Source organism: Eucyclogobius newberryi, unplaced genomic scaffold, assembly GCF_026437365.1.
Source record: "Eucyclogobius newberryi isolate DKJ021-1_F unplaced genomic scaffold, fEucNew1.0.hap1 SCAF_20, whole genome shotgun sequence".
Classification (NCBI taxonomy): Eukaryota; Metazoa; Chordata; class Actinopteri; order Gobiiformes; family Gobiidae; genus Eucyclogobius; species Eucyclogobius newberryi.
The window spans coordinates 14,436,093-14,456,935 of NW_027315835.1; the positions used below are offsets into that span (position 1 = coordinate 14,436,093).

The 20,843-nt window shown below is 43.6% G+C and overlaps 1 protein-coding gene across 1 annotated transcript in view; it reads left to right on the forward strand.

Annotated features, from left to right (window-relative positions):
* The window catches only part of jmjd1cb (jumonji domain containing 1Cb), an 80,342-nt gene that overhangs the window by 32,376 nt on the left and 27,123 nt on the right, over positions 1-20,843 (forward strand). Inside the window, exon 2 of the mRNA XM_072455888.1 lies at positions 4,666-4,863. Within this exon, the coding sequence (XP_072311989.1) occupies positions 4,666-4,863 (198 nt within the window). The remainder of the gene's footprint in view (positions 1-4,665; positions 4,864-20,843) is intronic.

Below are 20,843 nucleotides of genomic sequence, written 5' to 3' on the forward strand. Positions count from 1 at the left end.
CAGGATAGTTTGATACATTTGGATTTGCCACTACAAGTGAAATATGCCCATAAGTTATCACCCTCTCCGAGCAGTGGATCAAAGCCAGCTATAACTGTTCGACCTCAGATCACCCCAGGCTTAAACACGTCAGACTCTTACACTGTTTTGTAATCTTGTGATTGGATATTTGATCTATGTCCATTTACTTTTTATTTTTGGATATTGTAAAACAAATAAAAAGCGCCTACATGTAAGTGTAGGCTGTAGTTGGCTGTAGTCTCCTGCGTGTGTAGTTTTCAGTCTCAGTTGAACAGTATTTGCTCTAGTTGCCTGTCACTACTGTTATCATTGCCGTGCAGCTGTATGTTTAAGTTGTTTCACTGTGCACTGTGCGCGTCTTTGTTCTCTGAGAGTAACGTGTCCGGATGATGCTTTTACTGCCTCTGTTTCCATAGCAACTGACTGCACAGACCATTCAGCGCTCCTTGCAGCTGCCATGACTCTCTTCCGAGTACATCCGCACGAGAGCCATAGAAGGCGAAATGGATCTCGTGCACGGGAGGTTTGGTTGGGTCAAAGCGAGATTACTCATGCTGTAGAGCGATGAAATGAGTAAATCGTGAAGAATCGGATGTGCTCTGTTAACTATAGTAGCTTAAACATCTTCTGTGGAGGCTCTGCAGATGCTTAAAACACTTATGTTGACTTGTGGCGTGCAAACAAAACTTTATTAGTGCTGACATGTTTACAGTTAGAGTTGCAGTTAAAGTAATATAGGTAGATATAAAGGTATACAATATAAGGTAGATATAAAGTATATTTTCTAGTTGTATCTTCAACGGCAACATCATCACAAATGTTCTCTTTTATACCCTGATGTAAATGTTGGACCATATAACTCACTCCACACTTGTGCTCGCTCAGGGACCGGCTCAGCGGGAAAGTCACTGCACCTGAACTACTCAGGTCACATGACGTAGACCTTCCACAGTCCGATGTGACCCGCGATCACTTCTCACTGTGTTAGAGGCTGCTCAGGAGAACTAATTACAGCATAAACTAGGCTTAACCCCATTTCTTTTGAAAACTGCTTCATAAATAGAATGAAATACTATTTATTTAACTTCATTATTTTATCTATTTTAGCTTTTCTTGGGGGACACAGTGCATCAGTGGCAGACCTTTCACTTTCACCTGCCTTGCCTGAAGTTTACGCTGTTCTTTGCTTGAATGCAACAAAAATAGGAAAACGTAACAGATTGAGATGGCGTCATATGAAATAGTCAGACTTTGGAGGAAAGACATTTGAATATTGTGTTAAATGGCACAGGTTACAGTCTGAATTGCTTATGTTCACTAGCTTCTGGTATTGTAACAAAAAAACTGCAGCTTCCCCACATCTGTATTAAATATCATCGGCCTAAATCATAGCCTGCTGCTAACTCTGATGTAATGTCACAGAAACAAACTTTAATTTGAGTAAGAACGGAGCCAGGAGGAATTACGGTGGACTTGCTGCAACATTAATGCAGGAAAGGCCGGAATGCCCAGTGCAATCACAGGATCAAAGTTTTTTTGACATGTTTGTGCTGCACATGGAGAAAGGAGAGCATACTGCACTGCTTTGAAATCAGCAATGTCAAATTAAACATTATGAAAGTACAAATCCTGCCATACACCACATCAGCTGCACACCCTGGGTCCTCCCAGCTATTTGAAGCATGTAAACAGCACAGAAATAGGCGATGAACATGGATCATCCCCTCATTTTATCACTTCTTGTAATGCTGTACTCTGCCCAGTTAGAAATAAATCATCTTAATATAGTATAATGGAAGAGCCCTAGCTTTTTACCACACTAATTAAGTCCATAGCCTTAAAAGCTTTTTAAAGTATTTGTTTGGCTAAGGGCAAGATATCACAGTAATATCTATCGCAGGACTCTACTGCCTTATCGCATATCACACTTTTTCCCAATATCGTGCAGCTCTAGTTTAAATGCATGTCCTGACTCCTGTATGTTCAAGGTTCAGTCTGGTCGCTGCTCCCTCCGCTGTGTCTCGGGGCAAACTTAAAACCGTGCAGACAGGTTTGTTTATTTCAATGACACTAGGGAAACTGAGGAGCTCATTGATCATTTAGAACAAAATCAAACTTCTTACCTTCTCTTTAGATCAGGACCCGGACTACATGGAAAGTGTGGCAAGGATCCCATAGAAGTACTGTAGAAGTACTGCAAAAATACCATTTCACCTTGACGTTTGCAATAGAACTGCAATAATTACTTCAGTAGTCGACTTGAACCTCTGACTCTCTGAATTGACACTGGGAAAGGGACATGAACTTGTTTTGAGGTCGAGTTTCGAGCTTCAACTTCTTTATTAAACACGACGAAAGAGTTAAAAAAGAAAATAAACGAGCAGAAATAAAAGACTCAATTCATGTTCGCCCCACCACCCTTTTGTAACGCTGTTTTGATTTGCAGAGACTGAGGAAAGGAGAAACATCCCGTCCTCACTTCACCCTTCTCTCAGTAATGTTGTGACAGAAATGGCATCAGGCATAAAAAAATCTGCCAAATCACCATGCGACTTGGTTGCTGTGGCAAAGCTGCGGAATAGTTGTATAATATAAGGCTACTATTCTTTATTAGAAACACTATGAATTAATCCGGAGAGAATGTCATTTTGCAGTGTCATGGTCTCATTAACTTGTGTGCAACTTGACTCTTCTTGGAGAATGAAACGCAAAGTGTTTGTCATTTGTAGATATTCTAATGATTGTTAATCGCTCGCTCTGAATGTCTGACGTTTAAGGCAGGCAGTGGTTGTCATTGAGTTGCACAGACGTCTCACATTAGAGTCTGGCCCTGTCATCTTGAAGATTAAAAGACATTATTGTGACGCTGTTGTGGATGTAACGTTTTAACTGGACCTTTTTAAAGTGAGGTGGACACGATTATTGTGGCATGTCACTGAAATTCAGCAAAAATCTAAATAGTTTTTTGTTTCCATTGTTCTCTAGGATCCACAGCTGTGAGTCTGCTGTTTTTTGTTCTATACTGGTGTTTTATTTGTGGAAGCGTCGGCTCACAGATAGTGGGGGGGCGGGCAGATTGTCCTGGGATGACACTGTTAGGACACAGGAGGAGGAGCTTGACTTGTGGTGATGGGGGGGAGGTTGCTGCTGATACGTGATTGGCTGAGGCCTGTCCTTGATCGCTCCCCTCTCTGCACTGCAGTGGGACTGAACCGTGAGGCTGAGTGAGGAGAGATGCCCCCGCTGCTCTCGCTCCGATTCAAACATGGAGAGAAGTCTTTTTTTCCACATCAGAAGTCAACTTCTGGTCTCTTTATGACCGTCTCCACACAACTGTTAGTTACTACACCATGTGAAAAGTGCACTAAGTCTTCTGATTCACACAGGTTTTAACACAGGAATGAAGCTGTAGAACTGTAACCATGGCAACTGCAAAGAGGCTGAACTTGAACCAATCACGGCTCTGGCTCAGAGCAGCATCGTTCATAGATAAGGCGGCAATTTCATTGGGTGCAATTAGACACACAATTCTTCCCCAAACAACAAAATAACCTGTTTTACTCTGATGTTAAGGTTTGAATTGTCAGGTTTGAATTGTGCACTTTGAACAGAATTGTACTATTAAAACATAAATTCTAAATCTAATTATTAATCTAACAATTGCAATGCTTCTCAGCAAAGTCGCACATAGCTGCAAAGGATCAGATTTCAAGATATAATGTTAAAATTATGACAATTAATCTGTCTTTTGATTGAAAACAGTCAGTTTGAGTGAAATTGGGTCAGATAACACAATAAACTACTGATATAAACAATAAACACCAATTTTAAATTGTATAAAAAAAAAATATTTTTTTTAAATTCATTTTTTACAGAAATCTATTTAATTTTGCTGTTTGGGTCCTGGGTCGGTTTCATGGAGGCAGGTTGTGGTATTTTAGTGATGTATAGATGTGGCTATATGTTATAAATATTCTTATGTCCTGCTGTCCACCCAGAACAGCTGCACCTTGTATTTCTGTCTCAATGTGGAACTAAACTTTCATCACTTTTGTTTATCTGAGTTGATATTAGACTTGCTCAATGCGGAACAGCACTAAAGCGAATCACACAATGAAACTGCTCTATCTGAATATTAACTAGTTTATGTGAAAAGAGAACTGTCCACCATAGACTAGATAATCCAAATAATAATCATCCTTTATTCTCTCCTCATATTCATTGAGTTTTTTATTGATGCCTTTACATTTAGGAACAGTGTTTGTGAATTGATCTACTTCTCAAAGTACTAATTGCTTCAAGGGCTCAAGGATTCCTGGTGGTATCACTGCAGGTTCTCCCTTTCAGATAACTGATAAACCACAACATCTGACCTGTTGCTGCTGTCTATATTCATTACCTTTTGTTTGCTTTTTTGTGTCATTCAGCACTGATTATGAATTATATCATGGCTCAGTTTCTGTCGTATTTGAATGTCCTTTTTACTGTGTTTTTGATGCTTTTATCTGTTTGTAGAATTGAATGATATTACAAAGAAGGACCTCTCATGAGAATAACGTTTTCTGATTAATCTAATATGGGATTTTTTTAGAAACTGCTGTGAACCTTTTACGTTTGTGATGACGTGGCTCCGTCTGTCCGCAGGTGTACGTGGAGTTTGATGACCAGGAATGGGAGAAGAGGGAGTGGGTCAAAGTGTACGAGGACTTCCAGCTGTTTCTCCTGGAGCACCAGCTGGTCTGGGCCAAGAGGAAGGACACCAGGACGGGACCAGGGACCGGAGGGACCGCTGGGAGCCTCCTGCAGGGGACCAAGGCCAAGCACATCCAGTGGCCTGCGCTGGTAAGAGCTCAATGTCCGAACACTGCTTATGAGAGGTTTGCGAGATAATGCGGTAATTGTGCTCCTATAGATTGGAATTCTTTACACACATAACATTAAACTACAAAATCTGACACCTTCTGCTCTGTTTGCCTTTCTAAAGATCTGGAAATGCATTTATTGACCTGTCACTGTTTCTAATTGTGCCTTGTCTGTTTGATATGAACTATTTATTTGACATGGCTTGTGTTGTTGATGGGTCTTGGTCAAAGGGTTAAGAAAGGTTAGATAAAAATGAATTAGCAATTTATCATTAGCCTGTGTGAAATGTATTCTAAAGTGTTGTTTGAGGACCGTTTGTCTTTTCGTTTTGATATAACTATTGCTTTTGTCTAAATCTAAAATCTATTCTCTCAACACGTGACAACTTTTGATCTGTGTATTCTCTAGAAAACAATTTCTTGATTACTAAATTATTTCAATAATTGATGAGTTATGAATGACTTTCAATGATATACAGCAATATTTGTGCACTTTTGAGTTGCTTCTCTTTTGTGCACTCAACAAGGCTTGTCTTGGCACGCATTTTCGCAAAAAAACTAAAAAATACCATCTGATAATTGGTGTGAAAAAATCAAGAGAATCCAGTTCACTGTGAGCTTCTTTGTCAATAGCGCCCACATCTTGTTGTGCATGTTGTGCATGAGTTCGGCGTGTTCCTTTGGAGTGTGGCCACAGTTCAATGACCTTATCACTGTCACATGTTTACATTTTGAGTTTTGTAGCACTTTGTCAATATCAAATAATATTAATTTCTGTTTTCCTGCTTTTGTTTAAACTTGGTACACATGGGGGATCAGTCAGATGGTTGAGTGTTTGTTTGCTCTTTAGTGACTTGTTTAGTAAGTGCAGACCTGCCCACAGACATAGAGCAGTCAAGTTAATCCCTCTTACATAACTCTATGAACTCGGAGCGAGAGCAGCTCTGTGCTCGGGGAACGTGTCCTGCTGCTGTGCACGTGGGGTGTAGTCAGACTGTTGGCAGCTCACAAAGGCTTGTGTGACCCAAATGTTACAGCTACACTGGTTTTTAGTGTGAAGAGACAGACCTCACTGAACACAAAACTACTCGGTCACTAAATGTGCGAGTCACATTTTTAAAAGCCCAGAGGCAGGTAAAAGGTGCTCAGCCTCAATAGAGGAAGCATTATTATTGTTCCAGACCATGAAGACTTTGTAAAAATATTATAAAAGTAAATGGCCTGGCAACGCTCTCATTACAGCGAGCGACCCACGCTTCCCCACTCTGCAGACTGATAATGCACGGATCAGAGGTGAACCTTTTGGCACTGGATGCATCTCTGTTCTGTTTGTCTGCCGTTTGTTTTTGACAAACAATTTCATGTTTTCCTAGAAATGATAACTACTTTAGTAGTTTAAATAAAATTAGATATACTCGCAATGCGATCTCCATCTCAGATCTCAATATAATCGTTATATCTTGTGCACTTTTTCACAAGCCACTGTTGACAACTTTTAAGCAGTAATGGTAGTAGCCCAAGGCCCAATCTCAATTCTACTCCTTAGCCCTTTGCCTCAGCGTTCACTAGCGACTAAGATGTCTCATTTCTCTTCATCAGTGAGGGTTAGGGCGAAGGCAAAGGGCTCCTTCAAACGGAGACAATTCTGATGCACACTTCAGAACAAGGGGCAGGGGGAGTTTCAGTAAAACAGATAGTCACAGATGTAATCAATAATCACTAGGGGTGTACCCACATATCGGCCCAGTATTGTTATCTACCAATATTCATGACATAGAGTAATATCGGTTTCAGTCCAGGATGTTACAATTTGGCAATAAAAGAGTTAACTCTGCCGTACCTTCAGAAACAGGAAGAAAACAACAGCTTATAGACGGAGGCTTTCTGCTGTTAACAAAGCAGACTTTAAAAAACAGGCTTTTGCCTCAGAATAAACACTTCAATCTTGTCTTTATTCTGAGGCAAAAGCCCCAGAAATGACAGTTACAGACTTTTAAAAGCTCTCAAAGTTTTCGATGAAACTTATTAAATGTAAACAACCCCCAATAAATACAATGACTAGGTTTACACTTAAACAATCAGTTTAGACATGTTTCCACCAAATAACCTTTTGTGTGAGAGGTTTAAAGAAGCAGAAGTGCCCGTTTGCGATCAGAGTCTGAGGAGGAGCTGCTGTAACAGCAGCAGCCACAGTGATGATGATGATGACACACGACTGGAGAGGGTCAGAGGGACATTTGAGTCATAATCATATATTACAGCCTATTCTAAACACTCAGCTAAATAAAACTAGTTCTTTTTCAAACGTTTTTCTTTTTCCCCCAAAAGAAGGGTTTTGTGTGTTCTAACTCAACATTTTCTAAATAGATTTTATATATAGAAAGTATCTGCCTAATATCGCGTATCGGCCCAAACATTTCCAATAACATCGGCCTAAAATGTCCATATCTTTGCACCAATAATAATTGCTCAAATTATAGTTTTTAAGTTAAAATATTGCTCTTTAGCATCTTTAATTGCCTTGTGCCACTGCAATTTGCTGAATGCTGAACGCATGTTCTGCCACACTGGACTTTACAAATGTTATCCAACAGCGTGATAGTACGGGACATGTGAGCTCAGCCCCGGTGAGCGCAAGAGATCCGCACAGGGGGGCAGCCTCTCTCTACCCGCTGTGTGGCTGCATTCTGCAGCGGAGCGAGAGATGCAACGATCCAATACTCGCCGATCTCTGAAGCAGAGATGGAGACCACTGACCCTTCAACCCTGGAAATAGACTATTTGAGCCACTCTCCTTGGGCAGGAGGCTATGGTCCATTTGGATCCGAACATCTTGCCACATGAACAGTTTATTTACCGTTGAACAGTACATGTCACTTTAATTAACACCTTACAACAACAACTGCTTATTTTACAATGTTGTCTGAGCAACCTCTTGCTACTCAAAATGTACAAAGTCTTAAGTCTATTTTTAAAACACAATTATACATCATAACTAGAGCATCAGTCAGCTTAACTTCACAAGCATCATTTACTAATGTAGAAATCACCATCATATCATAGGTTTATTCATTAGACATATCATATTATAACCACCACACATCTCTCGGGTTGTTGTAAATGAAAGGAAAAAAACAAACAAACCAAAAACAGAACAAAATAAACTAGGGCTGTCCCATTTCTAAGGGCAGTGTTTTCAGCCCTTCCCCTTGGCCCTCATTTTCAGGTGGTAGGTGTAGGGCTAAGGAGAAGGGCCGGGGGTATAAATGAGAAGTGAGGTTGGCCATAGTCACAAAAGGCTGACTCCAGTCCGGCTCCAGTCCGGATCTGAACCTGTGCCTTGGCTGGCAGAGGGAAGAGGAGGCCTCTTAGACCCTCGTGTGGGACTTGTGGCTCTGATGACTCTGTGCTGTTTGACTCAGACCACCATCTCTGATCTGGTTGTGCTGTGTTCATTTTACTATCGGCTGTTAGTACAGTAGCCATGTGTTCAGAGCAGCGTCACAGCTGTGACTCATATTCTTCCCTCATGTTTTCCTGGTTTACATGGGTGCACTGTAGAGCTACAGTAGGGCTGCCCAGACACTAATCTATACTAAAACTAGAATTGAATTTAGATACTAATTTGAACATTAATCAAATACTCAAGAGAAAATGAGAAGGGTCTGGCAGCAGCCAAAGAGCAGTGCCATGTTAAGTGGAGCTCCACTAGCTTTACGTCGGCTTTAGTTTAATACTCGACTATCAAACACTAACCATGTAGCGATTGTAAATGAATAAATCATCCCTGTTTTTAGAAAATGTATTATTATTTGCCACCAGATGTGACTGAGTGGAACTCCACTAAGTGTCAACAGTGGCAAACCTGCTCCACATAAAGCGTCTGCACCTGGAATGTCTCTGTGCACAACAGCACATGTTTAAGATTTCACAAAACAGCTGAATACTTCACCAAAGGACGCTTGTGTGTTTATAAAGGGATGTGTTTGTATCTCAATGCTAACACTAATTCTACTGTTGAGGCATAACAAATTTAAAGATAAAACCAATTTAAATAACTGAAAAATTCTTCTCATAGAAACAATGTGACAATCTTTACTTTAAAACTATATTGGTTTATTTTATATTTTTACATTTTGCCTGAGAAATTGTTACCTTAGCCAACTGCTGCTGTTTACAGTCATTTTTTTGAATGGCTTAAATGATCTTGATTCATGTCAGAACTAGTACAAGACCACATTATTTTGAGTCGAAAAATGTCTTTTTATTGTCTAAATTGCGGTAGTGTAATTTGTAAAGTATTGTGAGCAGTCTCTCGTCTCATTGTTCCCTCAGCACACAGTGTTCAGCTTTACATCTGTGATCCACGGATTACATCAGCTCTTTTTCCCTGGAGCCATACGCGCTCATTCCAGACTGGCTCCCATCCTCTCAGGCAGCGGAGGATACGCCGGCTCTTTATAACGCTCAACTGTTTTTCAATTCAGATGCTGCAGTGATTGTCGGAGCAATTGAAACTGTCCACTGTGCTCACGTCTGCCGCCCCTGCATTATTTAAGTAAACTTTAAGCTAAGACACACTTTACTTTCCTCTTCAGTAGAGGTGGATAATGTATTAAAATTTAGATAATATCGTGAATATTGTTGAATTGAATTTTCGTCCAATTTAGCCCTGAAATTGCCCTGTTCTAGAAGCGATTTAGGTCAGGTGGTACTCGGAAATCTTTTCTTTGGTGGTACTCAGTGTAAAAGGTTTGAGAAACACTGATTTAAAGGAGATATGGAATGAGTTAGCTGAAGATTTCTGAATTTATCATGAGTTTAATCAAGCGTGTATATACAATACCGCTATATGAATACACTGTTAACTTGTACTTTTCTGTATAAATAGTTATTTTTGTATGAATTATTGTGCAGTTGTAGTCTTTTGAATACAGTCTGGGTTTGACACACGGAGATACTTGATTTTTTAATAGGTTTGGTCACACCTCCTTTTAGTTGACTACTCGGTCAATAGTCTTTCAACAGTCTTTCGTCGACTCTTTCAACAGTCTTTCGTCGACTATTAATTATTAGACAGTGTAACATGTAGCCTCTGCACCCAAACTTAAAGGAGACATGATAGGCAAAATCAACTTTTAATCATGTTATAGCATCTTTTCATTGTTAACCCAGACAAAGTTGTATTTCGAGGGATGCATGAGATTTTTTCCCACATTTGTGGCAATTTCATCTCCCAACACCTTGTGGCACTAGATCTTGCCCCGTCCCTAGTAACGATGTGTGACTGAACCTTTTTTACACTGAGCTTGCATCATACATTCATACATAGATGGGGTGGTGCAGTGTCTTGCCCATGGACACTAAAGTAGTATTCACTAGTTGTTGCTAGGGCTGAACCCCAACACCACCATTATAACTTGAAAATGAGGTCACAGAGATCCTCTAACTGTTCTTTTGCTGGTTCTACTTTCCATAAAAACACACATGAATGTTCAAATGAAATAAAAGGGCTGCCTCCACAGAGGAGTAGTTGATGCCGTTCCGGCTGTTATTGTCATGGCAGTGTTTCAGCTGTAAATCGCTTCTTTAAAGTCCTACTTTTTGCCCTTCTGGGGGAGCGATGTGTGTTTCTTTGTTTGCCTCGACTGCTGCAGACGTCTTGAAACCTACTGTGTCCCCTAGCAACAATGGCCCACTTTGGAAAATGAAGCTGGGCTCACATTCACATTTGGCTGGACTTGAGTAGTGTCCTGTGCTCCAGTAGACAGCACAGTGTGGAGGCAACGGAAATGTGTCAGACGTTACAATAATAAAGGCTTTGGCCATGTTTTAAAGGTGTATTATGGAACATTTCTGGTGGAGGTTTTGTTACCTGCTCGTCTCCGTGGAAAAGTTTAAGTTATTTGAGTAATAGTTCAACCAAAGCATAAACTGCTCCATCTGAATGGAGACAAGCATGTGATAGCACCAGGCCTAGTTACAGGTCAGATCTGTGGAAGGCAAGGTCACACACAGTAAGGCTGTTTGTGAAAGTATTTTTGAGCAATTAAAACACACACATATTTGAATAAATGCAAGATGTATATGTTTGATACCGTAGTGTGTTCCAGAAAACATCTTTGAAATATTCTCAGCGTTTGTCCCGTGCTTACATTCTGCTGGACAATCTGTAAAGACGCTTATGTTGAGGACATCAGTTGTGGTTGTCTTGTTTTTAGTTTTGGTTTCTCCCCTTTCCCTCTATCTATCTATTTCATTAATGTTGTTTCTTGTCCAGAGCCACTAATGTGAACAAGTATTGATTGCCAGTGATTTATCAACTTATTTTTCTATAAATGACAGAAGGAACAAGATTTTTTAGGTGGCAATATTTATTGTACTTACTTTTATTGCACTAGAAGCAAACAACAGTCTTTTTTGTGGTTCATTAACATTTGAGCTTTAGAAGGTTGAAATATTTACTCATGACTCATGAATATCAACACACCTTTTCACGTTTGTTTTGTTTGTTCTATTTATTGCGGCTCATGTTTCATGGCTACATTCTTTTGGGAATTGGGTCACTAAGATGTTTGTGTTTCAGGGTTAAGAATAGTGTCTTCAATCTAATTGTTTGTTGCAATATTTCATGAAGCAATATACAGTATTTCAAAAAGGTTTTTATTGTGACAGGCCAACCTTGTTTTTAACCGTTTCTCAACTAAACCACATCAAGGCAATAAGTCACATGTTTTCAGTTGAATCCCAGACTGTTATAACTGTTCTGTTGTTATAGAGGAGCTTCTGCTAACTACTGCTGTTTTGTCTAAATGTTCTTTACTTAATGTGTTATAGTGGTGGTGAAAGTGGGTCAGAGGTTTTAAAAGGACTGTTATTGCCCTGGCAACTATCTTTTTCCCCTCTGTCCAAACCTCGCCTGCAACACTTGGATCAATTAATTATAAACGACACAGAACTCTTTTAAAAACCAGTGCAACAGCAGTAATTCTCACCAGTATTGGCATAATTGAAATGGGGGAAAAAATACTTACAATTGTTTCACTACATTGGGCCGCTTAGTGATGGTTATCAAATCATTATTATTTAAGCACAGTCAAAAGTTCAGTGGATCTTCAGAGGATGTTTGTATTATTTTATCAGTAATATTTTGTACGCTATGCTTAGTTTTAAAGTTTTCAATCAGATGAGTGGCTTTGTTTTTTTTTTCCTTCACTTGCACTATTTTGGCTATTAATGGAATTGGGCATAAGTAATTAACTTCATTACTCAGCCCTCAGAAGCCCCCTATGATGACAACACAAACAAGGCAGTTTACGTCGCCCGGATCGGCGTCACCGGGGCCCCATCCTGGAGCCAGGCCTGGGATGGGTGCTCCATGGCGAGCGCCTGGTGGTCTTACCCCACGGGGCCCGGCCGGGCACAGCCCGAAAGAGCGACGTGGGGCCGCCCTCCCGTGGGCCCACCACCCGCAGGAGGATCCATAAGGGGCCGGTGCAGAGAGATCTGGGCGGCAGTCGACGGCAGGGGCCTCGGCGACCAGATCTCCAGACACAGAGACTAACTCTGGGGACATGGAATGTCACCTCGCTGGGGGGGAAAGAGCCTGAGCTTGTGCGGGAGGTTGAGCGATACCGACTAGATATAGTCGGCCTCACCTCCACGCACAGTTTGGGCTCTGGAACCCATCTCCTCGAGAGGGGCTGGACGCTCAACTTCTCTGGTGTTGCCCGCGGGGAGAGGCGACGGGCTGGTGTGGGCTTGCTGATAGCCCCTCAGCTCAGCCGCCACGTGTTGGAGTTTACCCCGGTGAACGAGAGGGTCGCGTCCCTCCGCCTTCGGGTGGGGGACAGGTCTCACACTGTTGTGGCGGCCTACGGGCAGAACAGCAGTGCAGAGTACCCGGCCTTCTTGGAGTCCTTGGGAGGGGTACTGGACAGTGCACCGACCGGGGACTCCGTTGTTCTACTGGGGGACTTCAACGCCCACGTGGGCAATGACAGTGACACCTGGAGAGGGGTGATCGGGAAGAACGGCTTCCCCGATCTGAACCCGAGCGGTGTTCAGTTATTGGACTTCTGTGCTAGCCACGGATTGTCCATAACGAACACCATGTTCAAGCACAAGGGTGTTCATCAGTGCACATGGCACCAGGACACCCTAGGCCGGAGGTCAATGATCGACTTTGTTTGTCGTGTCATCAGACCTCCGGCCGCGTGTCTTGGACACTCGGGTGAAGAGAGGGGCAGAGTTGTCAACCGATCACCACCTGGTGGTGAGTTGGATCCGCTGGCGGAGGAGGAAGCCGGACAGACTTGGCAGACCCAAGCGCATTGTGAGGGTCTGTTGGGAACGTCTAGTGGAGCCCTCTGTCAGTAGGGTATTCAACTCTTACCTCCGGGAGAGCTTCTCCCATGTCCCGGGGGAGGCTTGGGACATTGAGGCCGAGTGGACCATGTTCTCCGCCTCCATTGTTGATGCGGCTGCTCGGAGCTGTGGTCGCAAGGTCTCCGGTGCCTGTCGTGGCGGCAACCCCCGAACCCGGTGGTGGACACCGGAAGTAAGGTATGCCGTCAGACTGAAGAAGGAGGCCTATCAGGCCACTCTGGCTTGTAGGTCTCCGGAGGTCATCGACGGGTATCGGCAGGCCAAGCGAGCCGCGGCTCGTGCTGTCGCAGAGGCAAAAACCCGGGCCTGGGAGGAGTTCGGGGAGGCCATGGAGGAGGACTATCGGTCGGCACCAAAGAAATTCTGGCAAACCGTCCGGCGCCTCAGGAGGGGGAAGCAGTGTCTCACCAACACCGTTTACGGTGCGGGTGGAGGCCTGCTGACCTCGACTGGGGATGTCGTCGGACGGTGGAAGGAATACTTTGAGGATCTCCTTAATCCCTCAGTCACGTCTTCCGAAGAGGAAGTAGAGACCGGGGACTCGGAGGCTGGCTCATCCATCACCCAAGCTGAAGTCACTGAGGTTGTCAAATCAAATCAAATCAATTTATTTTTGTAAGGCCCAAAATCACAACAACAGTTGCCTCTGAGGGCCACAGGGAGAAATGAATCAACAATGTCTGTGGTGGCGATGAAGTCAGACAATGTCTGTGGTGGCGAGGGACGATGTCCCAGGGTCCTCTGTCCTTAGACTCTCCTTCTCGGCCAGGAAAAACTACAGGTTGTTCGCAAACTCCTCGGTGGCAGGGCTCCGGGGGTGGATGAGATCCGCCCTGAGTACCTAAAGTATCTGGATGTTGTAGGACTGTCTTGGTTGACACGTCTCTGCAACATCGCGTGGCGTTCGGGGACCGTGCCTCTGGACTGGCAGACCGGGGTGGTGGTCCCTCTGTTCAAGAAGGGGGACCGAAGGGTGTGTTCCAACTACAGAGGGATCACACTCCTCAGCCTCCCGGGTAAGGTCTATTCCAAGGTACTGGAGAGGAGAATCCGACCGATAGTCGAACCTCGGATTCAGGAGGAGCAGAGTGGTTTTCGTCCCGGTCGTGGAACACTGGACCAGCTCTATACCCTCCATCGGGTGCTCGAGGGTTCATGGGAGTTTGCCCAACCAGTCCACATGTGCTTTGTGGATCTGGAGAAGGCTTTCAACCGTGTCCCTCGGGGTGTCCTTTGGGGGGTGCTCCGGGAGTACGGGGTCCGGGGCCCTTTGCTCAGGGCTGTCCGGTCCCTGTATGACCGGAGCAGGAGCTGTGTTCGCATTGCCGGCAGTAAGTCAGACCTGTTCCCAGTGCATGTTGGACTCCGCCAGGTCTGCCCTTTGTCACCGGTTCTGTTCATAATTTTTATGGACAGAATTTCTAGGCGCAGTCAGGGGTCGGAGGGTGTCCGGTTTGGGGACCACAGGATCTCATCTCTGCTGTTTGCAGACGATGTTGTCCTGATGGCTCCATCAAACCCGGACCTGCAACATGCACTGGGACGGTTTGCAGCCGAGTGTGAAGCGGCTGGGATGAGAATCAGCACCTCCAAATCCGAGGCCATGGTTCTCGACCGGAAAAAGGTGGCTTGCCCTCTCCAGGTGGGTGGGGTGTCCTTGCCCTTGGAGGAGTTCAAGTATCTCGGGGTCTTGTTCACGAGTGAGGGAAGGATGAAGCGTGAGATCGACAGGCGGATTGGTGCAGCGGCTGCAGTGATGCAGTCGCTGCATCGGACCGTTGTGGTGAAGAGGGAGCTGAGCCGAAAGGCAAAGCTCTCTATTTACCGGTCGGTCTACGTTCCTACCCTCACCTATGGTCATGAGCTTTGGGTAGTGACCGAAAGAACAAGATCGTGGATACAAGCGGTCGAAATGAGTTTCCTCCGCTGTGTGGCTGGGCGCTCCCTTAGAGATAAGGTGAGGAGCTCGGCCACACGGGGGGAGCTCGGAGTAGAGGCGCTGCTCCTCCACGTCGAGAGGAGCCAGCTGAGGTGGCTCGGGCATCTGTTCCGGATGCCTCCTGGGCGCCTCCCTCGGGAGGTGTTTCAGGCATGTCCCACCGGGAAGAGGCCCCGGGGAAGACCCAGGACACGCTAGAGAGACTATGTCTCTCGGCTGGCCTGGGAACACCTCGGGATCCCCCAGGAGGAGTTAGAGGAAGTGTCTGGGGAGAAGGAGGTCTGGGAGTCCCTGCTCAGACTGCTGCCCCCGCGACCCGGCCCCGGATAAAGCGGCAGAAGATGGATGGATGGATGGATGGCTCAGCCCTCTAGCTGTGCAATGAAGCAAAAGTAGAGTCATCAAGGAACCTGCAGAATAACAAATGATGATTAAAACGAATAAACACTCATTGACTGAAATATACAAGTCAGTAATTCGTCTACGGCAGTTAATCATATAAAACCGCTCCAAGTATTCGACCCCAGCTCCGCGCTGTGGCTGCTGTCTCGGGTGGCGGCGCAGGCCAGTGAAAGTGGGTCAGAGTGTGTTCTGTTTGTTCCTCTGAGCAGCAGATGGAGCGGGCTGCTGTAATCTCTGTGTGCCACACTCTCAGTGGAACATGAGCCCACAACAAAGATGTCCGCCACTGCTGCTCCGTCGACTGTTTTTACACTATTTATGTGCTCCTGATCAGACACAGGTGATCCGGAGGTCAACCCAAAGCTCAGAACTGTAACGCTGTGTAAGCGCAGGGTGATGAGGTTAGGACTGTGTTGGTCGAGCAGTGGCGCATGTGTGAGACTCTCCACTAAATCACTACTTTTTAATGCAGAGAAGTTGAGTGCTAAACAACCAAATTCAAATAGTCATTGCCACAAAACCTGTTCAAACTTCTCTGGTCCCAGTCTCCAGCAGGTCAAAGAACTGAATAGGTGCGAATGTTCAGGGGCGTCTAGTAATCTACTATTAGCACAAAATAAAAAATGGGGAAAATAACCTGACACAAAACCAAGACTAAAGGCGTTAATTGGCAGAATAACCACACTTCATCACCCCCTGCACCACCGGTAAAGCACTTTTCAATGTTTCAGTTCAAAAAACGTACTTTTTGTCAGATGAGAGGACATAGCTGTATTGTGTTTGTATTTAGTTTCTTGTGATATTATTTATTGGGTCCGCTAATACTGCAATATACCTTTGTTGATATATTGTGCAGCTTTAATTGCTAATAAAACGGCTTTCCTACATATAACAAGACTTTTGGCAATGATAGATAAGCGACATCTCACATTGAGCATTTGATTTTCAGGCATGAGAACTGCGTTTCTCACATTATTTGCTCTCCACAGCACAAATATCATATTGGAGCTGGTAGTTTTTACTTATAACACATTCAACATGCCGACTGTCCCAGTTACCCAGTTTTCCCTGATACATGCCACAGCATCCACATTTTTGATTAAGAATCTTCATAATAAATACAACATTTAATGAATCTGTACATATAGTATCGTTTTATAATTTTTATTTTCCAAATAAAAATAATTAGGATCTACTTTAATTTGTGCTCAGCTGCTTGACAGTGGCTTTTCTTAAACAATTCTCTCTTCTGCTTTTTCGAATAAATGTACAGTCAACTTTGTAAAAAAAAAAAAAAAAAAAAAGCTTTATTAGACAGGACCACTGTAGCCTGAAAGGGGGAGAGAGAGGGTAGAGACATTTCACAAATGGTCAATGCTGGTTAGGGTTAGAATGGTACTGGAATTTAACCCCTGACACTACGATGTTGGCAACCACACCTGTAAAAATCTATAAATTAACGTAATGCCGCAGGGTTCAAAGTGTGGGGAAAAAAGTAGCGTCTTAAATTCCAAAAAGTACGGTGACTATGAAATAAATGACTAAAAAGCAATAAAAAAAAACATTAAAATAGACACATAAAACTATTTGCTTTTGTGTTTCGCCCGAGAGTAGTGCCAACTGAGGCAGCGTGGGACAATATGACAGGCAAGGCACAATTTGAACACGAGGCAATTCCAAGTGCTTCACACAACAGTGTCTGCGTACAACTGGTGTGTGTGAATGGGTGACTGGTTCCTTAATATAAAGTGCTTTGAGTGCCTTGAAGCTAGAAAAGCACTATATAAATGCATTTAACAGGAAAAAGCATCAAAATCACAAAGACATGACAGAAATCCCAAACAGTTTAAGACATAAAAGAGAAGAGTGCAAATAAAATCTATTCCGTCATATGTACAGCAAAAAAAATAAAAGTCTTAAATTGTCCAGTCCCATCAAAGGAAACTAACACATACTATTGTATATATGTATAGACTTGGCTTGACTATGGCTTGTATTATTAACTAAAGTAACTTGTGAAAAGAAAGCTGAAGGTTTGGTTATTCCCCATTGTGTGAACTTTGAACTGTCATTGCTGCACAATAATGAGCGTGTGCTACTGTACTCTGTAAATCTGTCACATTCCACAGTGACCTGAGTGGGTCAAAGGTCAGCGCTGTATTCTTCACACTGAGGGGCACAAGTGCTCTGTGTGTCCCATTTCTCTGCTACATTCTCACAGCTCTCTCATAAACGGCCCCCTCACTCGTCTGTTAGTGTTGAGCGGTCTCGTGTTTTTGTTAAACGGTAAAAGTCCGGGGTTATGACTGCAGCGTGGCACAGTGGTGCAGCCGTGACACATATGCTGCAGAGCTCACCTGCCTGAATGAGATGTGATGAGTGAGGTGTGAGCGCAGGACACTTCAAATAGTAGTATTGCCGTCTGGACGTGATACATTTAGGCTTGACTGCAGTAAAACGTATGATTTTCAATGTTTAGCCCTTAAAACACAGCTAAAGAGAGAGAGATCACTTGAGGCTCCCCAAAAAAGTGTTGTTTTTTATGTTATTGCTTTGGTGCAGGGCGGATACATGTGTGTGTAGCATGTTCACGTCTTCTGGAAGTGTTCTTGATCCATGCAGTGAATCAGTCATTGTACTTCACAGTGGGATAAAGCTCAGAAGGTCAGATCTTATTTGTGCCGCCCTGTCAACCTGAACGCACTGTGTACCAGACACACATTCTGACAGCTCTGGTACAATTGGTTCCTCTGAAATGTTGAAGAAACTGCCGACCACGTGCAACACTTTTCCCTCAACATCAACGTTTATCTGAAATGTATTATGAACGGATCAAGGCCTCATTTCATTTTGATTTTATTCACGTTTTGCACCATTTTACTTTTATATAACTTAATGGTTTGTCCCCGATTTGATTTGAGTTCAGGAGTTTGTCCTTCAACTTGTCTGTGATCTTTTAGCTGGTTTGAGCTGGGCATGTCCCGAGCATGTTGTTGGTTGTATCAAGGTTATACTTTGTGAGGTGTTGTTTCAAGACCGATGCAGTAATTGCAGTAATTGAGGAATAGTATATATTTTCCCTTGACAGCTTTACTATTACTGGGTCTGTTGCAGCCTTTTCACATTGCCACCTTAAATTAGAGGTTTATGTTTTTTTGCTTTGTTTTTTCAATAGTAGATTGCTGAGGAGAAACCTGTTCCTCCTCCTCTCACCTGGCCTTTGTTCAGACGCACATGTCACTCAAACCGGTGTCACAATCCGGCAATCTTAACGTGTCTTTCCTAGTTGTAGTTGACAGATATAGAGCTCACACCGTGGACAATTTTGGAGTACAAACAAATGGACTATCAATAAATTGGTACTTCAGATGACTTCAACTCCAGCAGATCAGATGCTTTTCCACCTCAGTCTTTTCAAAATGTTTCCCATTATGCTGCGTCTTGTTTTCTTGTTGTAGCTGCTACATGTTGCTCATGGACTGTTTGTCTTTTAAGTACAGTCTATGGGATTACTCCAAAATAGATTACTTTACTGTTGTGTCTGGCGTGAGGCAAAGTTTCACGGTTGAGCTGGGGGAGTTACGTTCTGTGGCCTTCCTCTATCAGGCCAAAACTGGCATTCTGCCAGACAGCAGTAACATAGGAACTGGTGTAATGTGAAAATACAGTCAGTCTGATTACAAATGGCAGCTTGAAGATTAGTTTCCTCCTTAACAAGTCACAAAATCTAATATTTTGAACCCTTTGATTACAGTAGAGCAGCATTGCTGCAATGTCACAACATACTGTATATTTTCATCCTGTTTTGGATACATTTATTGCCAGAAATGTGATGACGTGAAAGTCAGACCTCTGTTGGAAATCTTCCCCAACACGTTCTCAATGGGGTTCAGCCAGGTCTGGACTGTGAAAATGATGCGATGAATCCTGAAATATGTTGTTCATGCTGCAAATGCTGATTATAGATGAAATTATATCAAATATAGGGTAATGTTTAGTCTTGTTTCATTTGTCTGATAGCTTAAAGTTCAATGAGTAACCTTATTCATTGTTCCTTGTTTTATGTTGCACCGAATCACGTAGACATGTTCTTATGTTTGTGAATTCTGTTCATTGACGATGGCAATAAACCCTTTCTGATTCTGATGATAGAGCTAGATTGTCTTTTAGCACTTTTTATTTACACAGATTGGAGATGGAGATTTGTCAATATTGCCACCGCTGTTCTCGTGCCATCAGGGAATATATAGAAGTACTGCATTTATTTGTCAAGCTGTTTATTTCATGTTAACTTTATCATTCAGAAAGTTCATAAACCTGGTCGCACACACGAGAAATGATGATGGTATGAATTACATTTCACTGTTGTTTGCCTATAGTGTAAAGAAACAGAGGTGTGAGGATTCTACTCGAAATAGCAATACAACGTGACACCGTGACCTCATTCTTTGTTGCAGTTGGTCGGGTTCAGGTTCAACAACACGATGTGCTCCGCCTCCAACTTATTCCCTTTAGTTAAATGCAGGCGCCGGCTTTTTGTGGCCCGGCAGTAAACTCATACCCAGCGAGTTATTCTTGAAAGCGCTGTGTTCCTTTTAAATGTTCACAGGCGCTTGTGCAGTGCTGCCTTGGGTGTGTGGCGTGAGCGTGCGAGCTTGCGTCAGCCTCACTCCCTCCTTTTCCTCCTCCGTCCTTCCCCCTCCCCCGCTCCTTCGTGCCTCGGCAGCAGTTAAAATGTCGGCCGTGGAATAGTGCCGCGCTCGGGCCCGTCCGTCTTCTCCCCACCTGTAGTCCGAGCCGAGCGGATTTTGAGGAGTTGAGCCGTGCCCGGTCCGTCCAGACCCTGAGGTAATGGAGCGGGGGGTTGTGCGGGGTGGCGCGCGGCTGTAGCCATTAGCTCGCACTCGGGCGGACTCTGCGGTAATGGCTGTGCGTGTTCCCGAGCTGAAACATGAGCAGAGTTGGAGGAAGATGCTTAGGTGTTCTCATGTCATCTGGATTCGGTTAACGGCGGTCTTTGTTTTTTGTTTTTCCCCCCGATGAATGTTTTGAATGCGCTGTGGTTGGTTTGGCGCATGAGGGGTGCGACATATGGGCAGACCCTATTCCCACACTGACAGCTTGGACGTGTGACATCACCTCCATCCAATCACCACACATTGACAAGATTTTATACGGCAGATGATTAATGTGATTAGGTTCTAAAAGCTCACCATTGTTGCCTTCTTCCC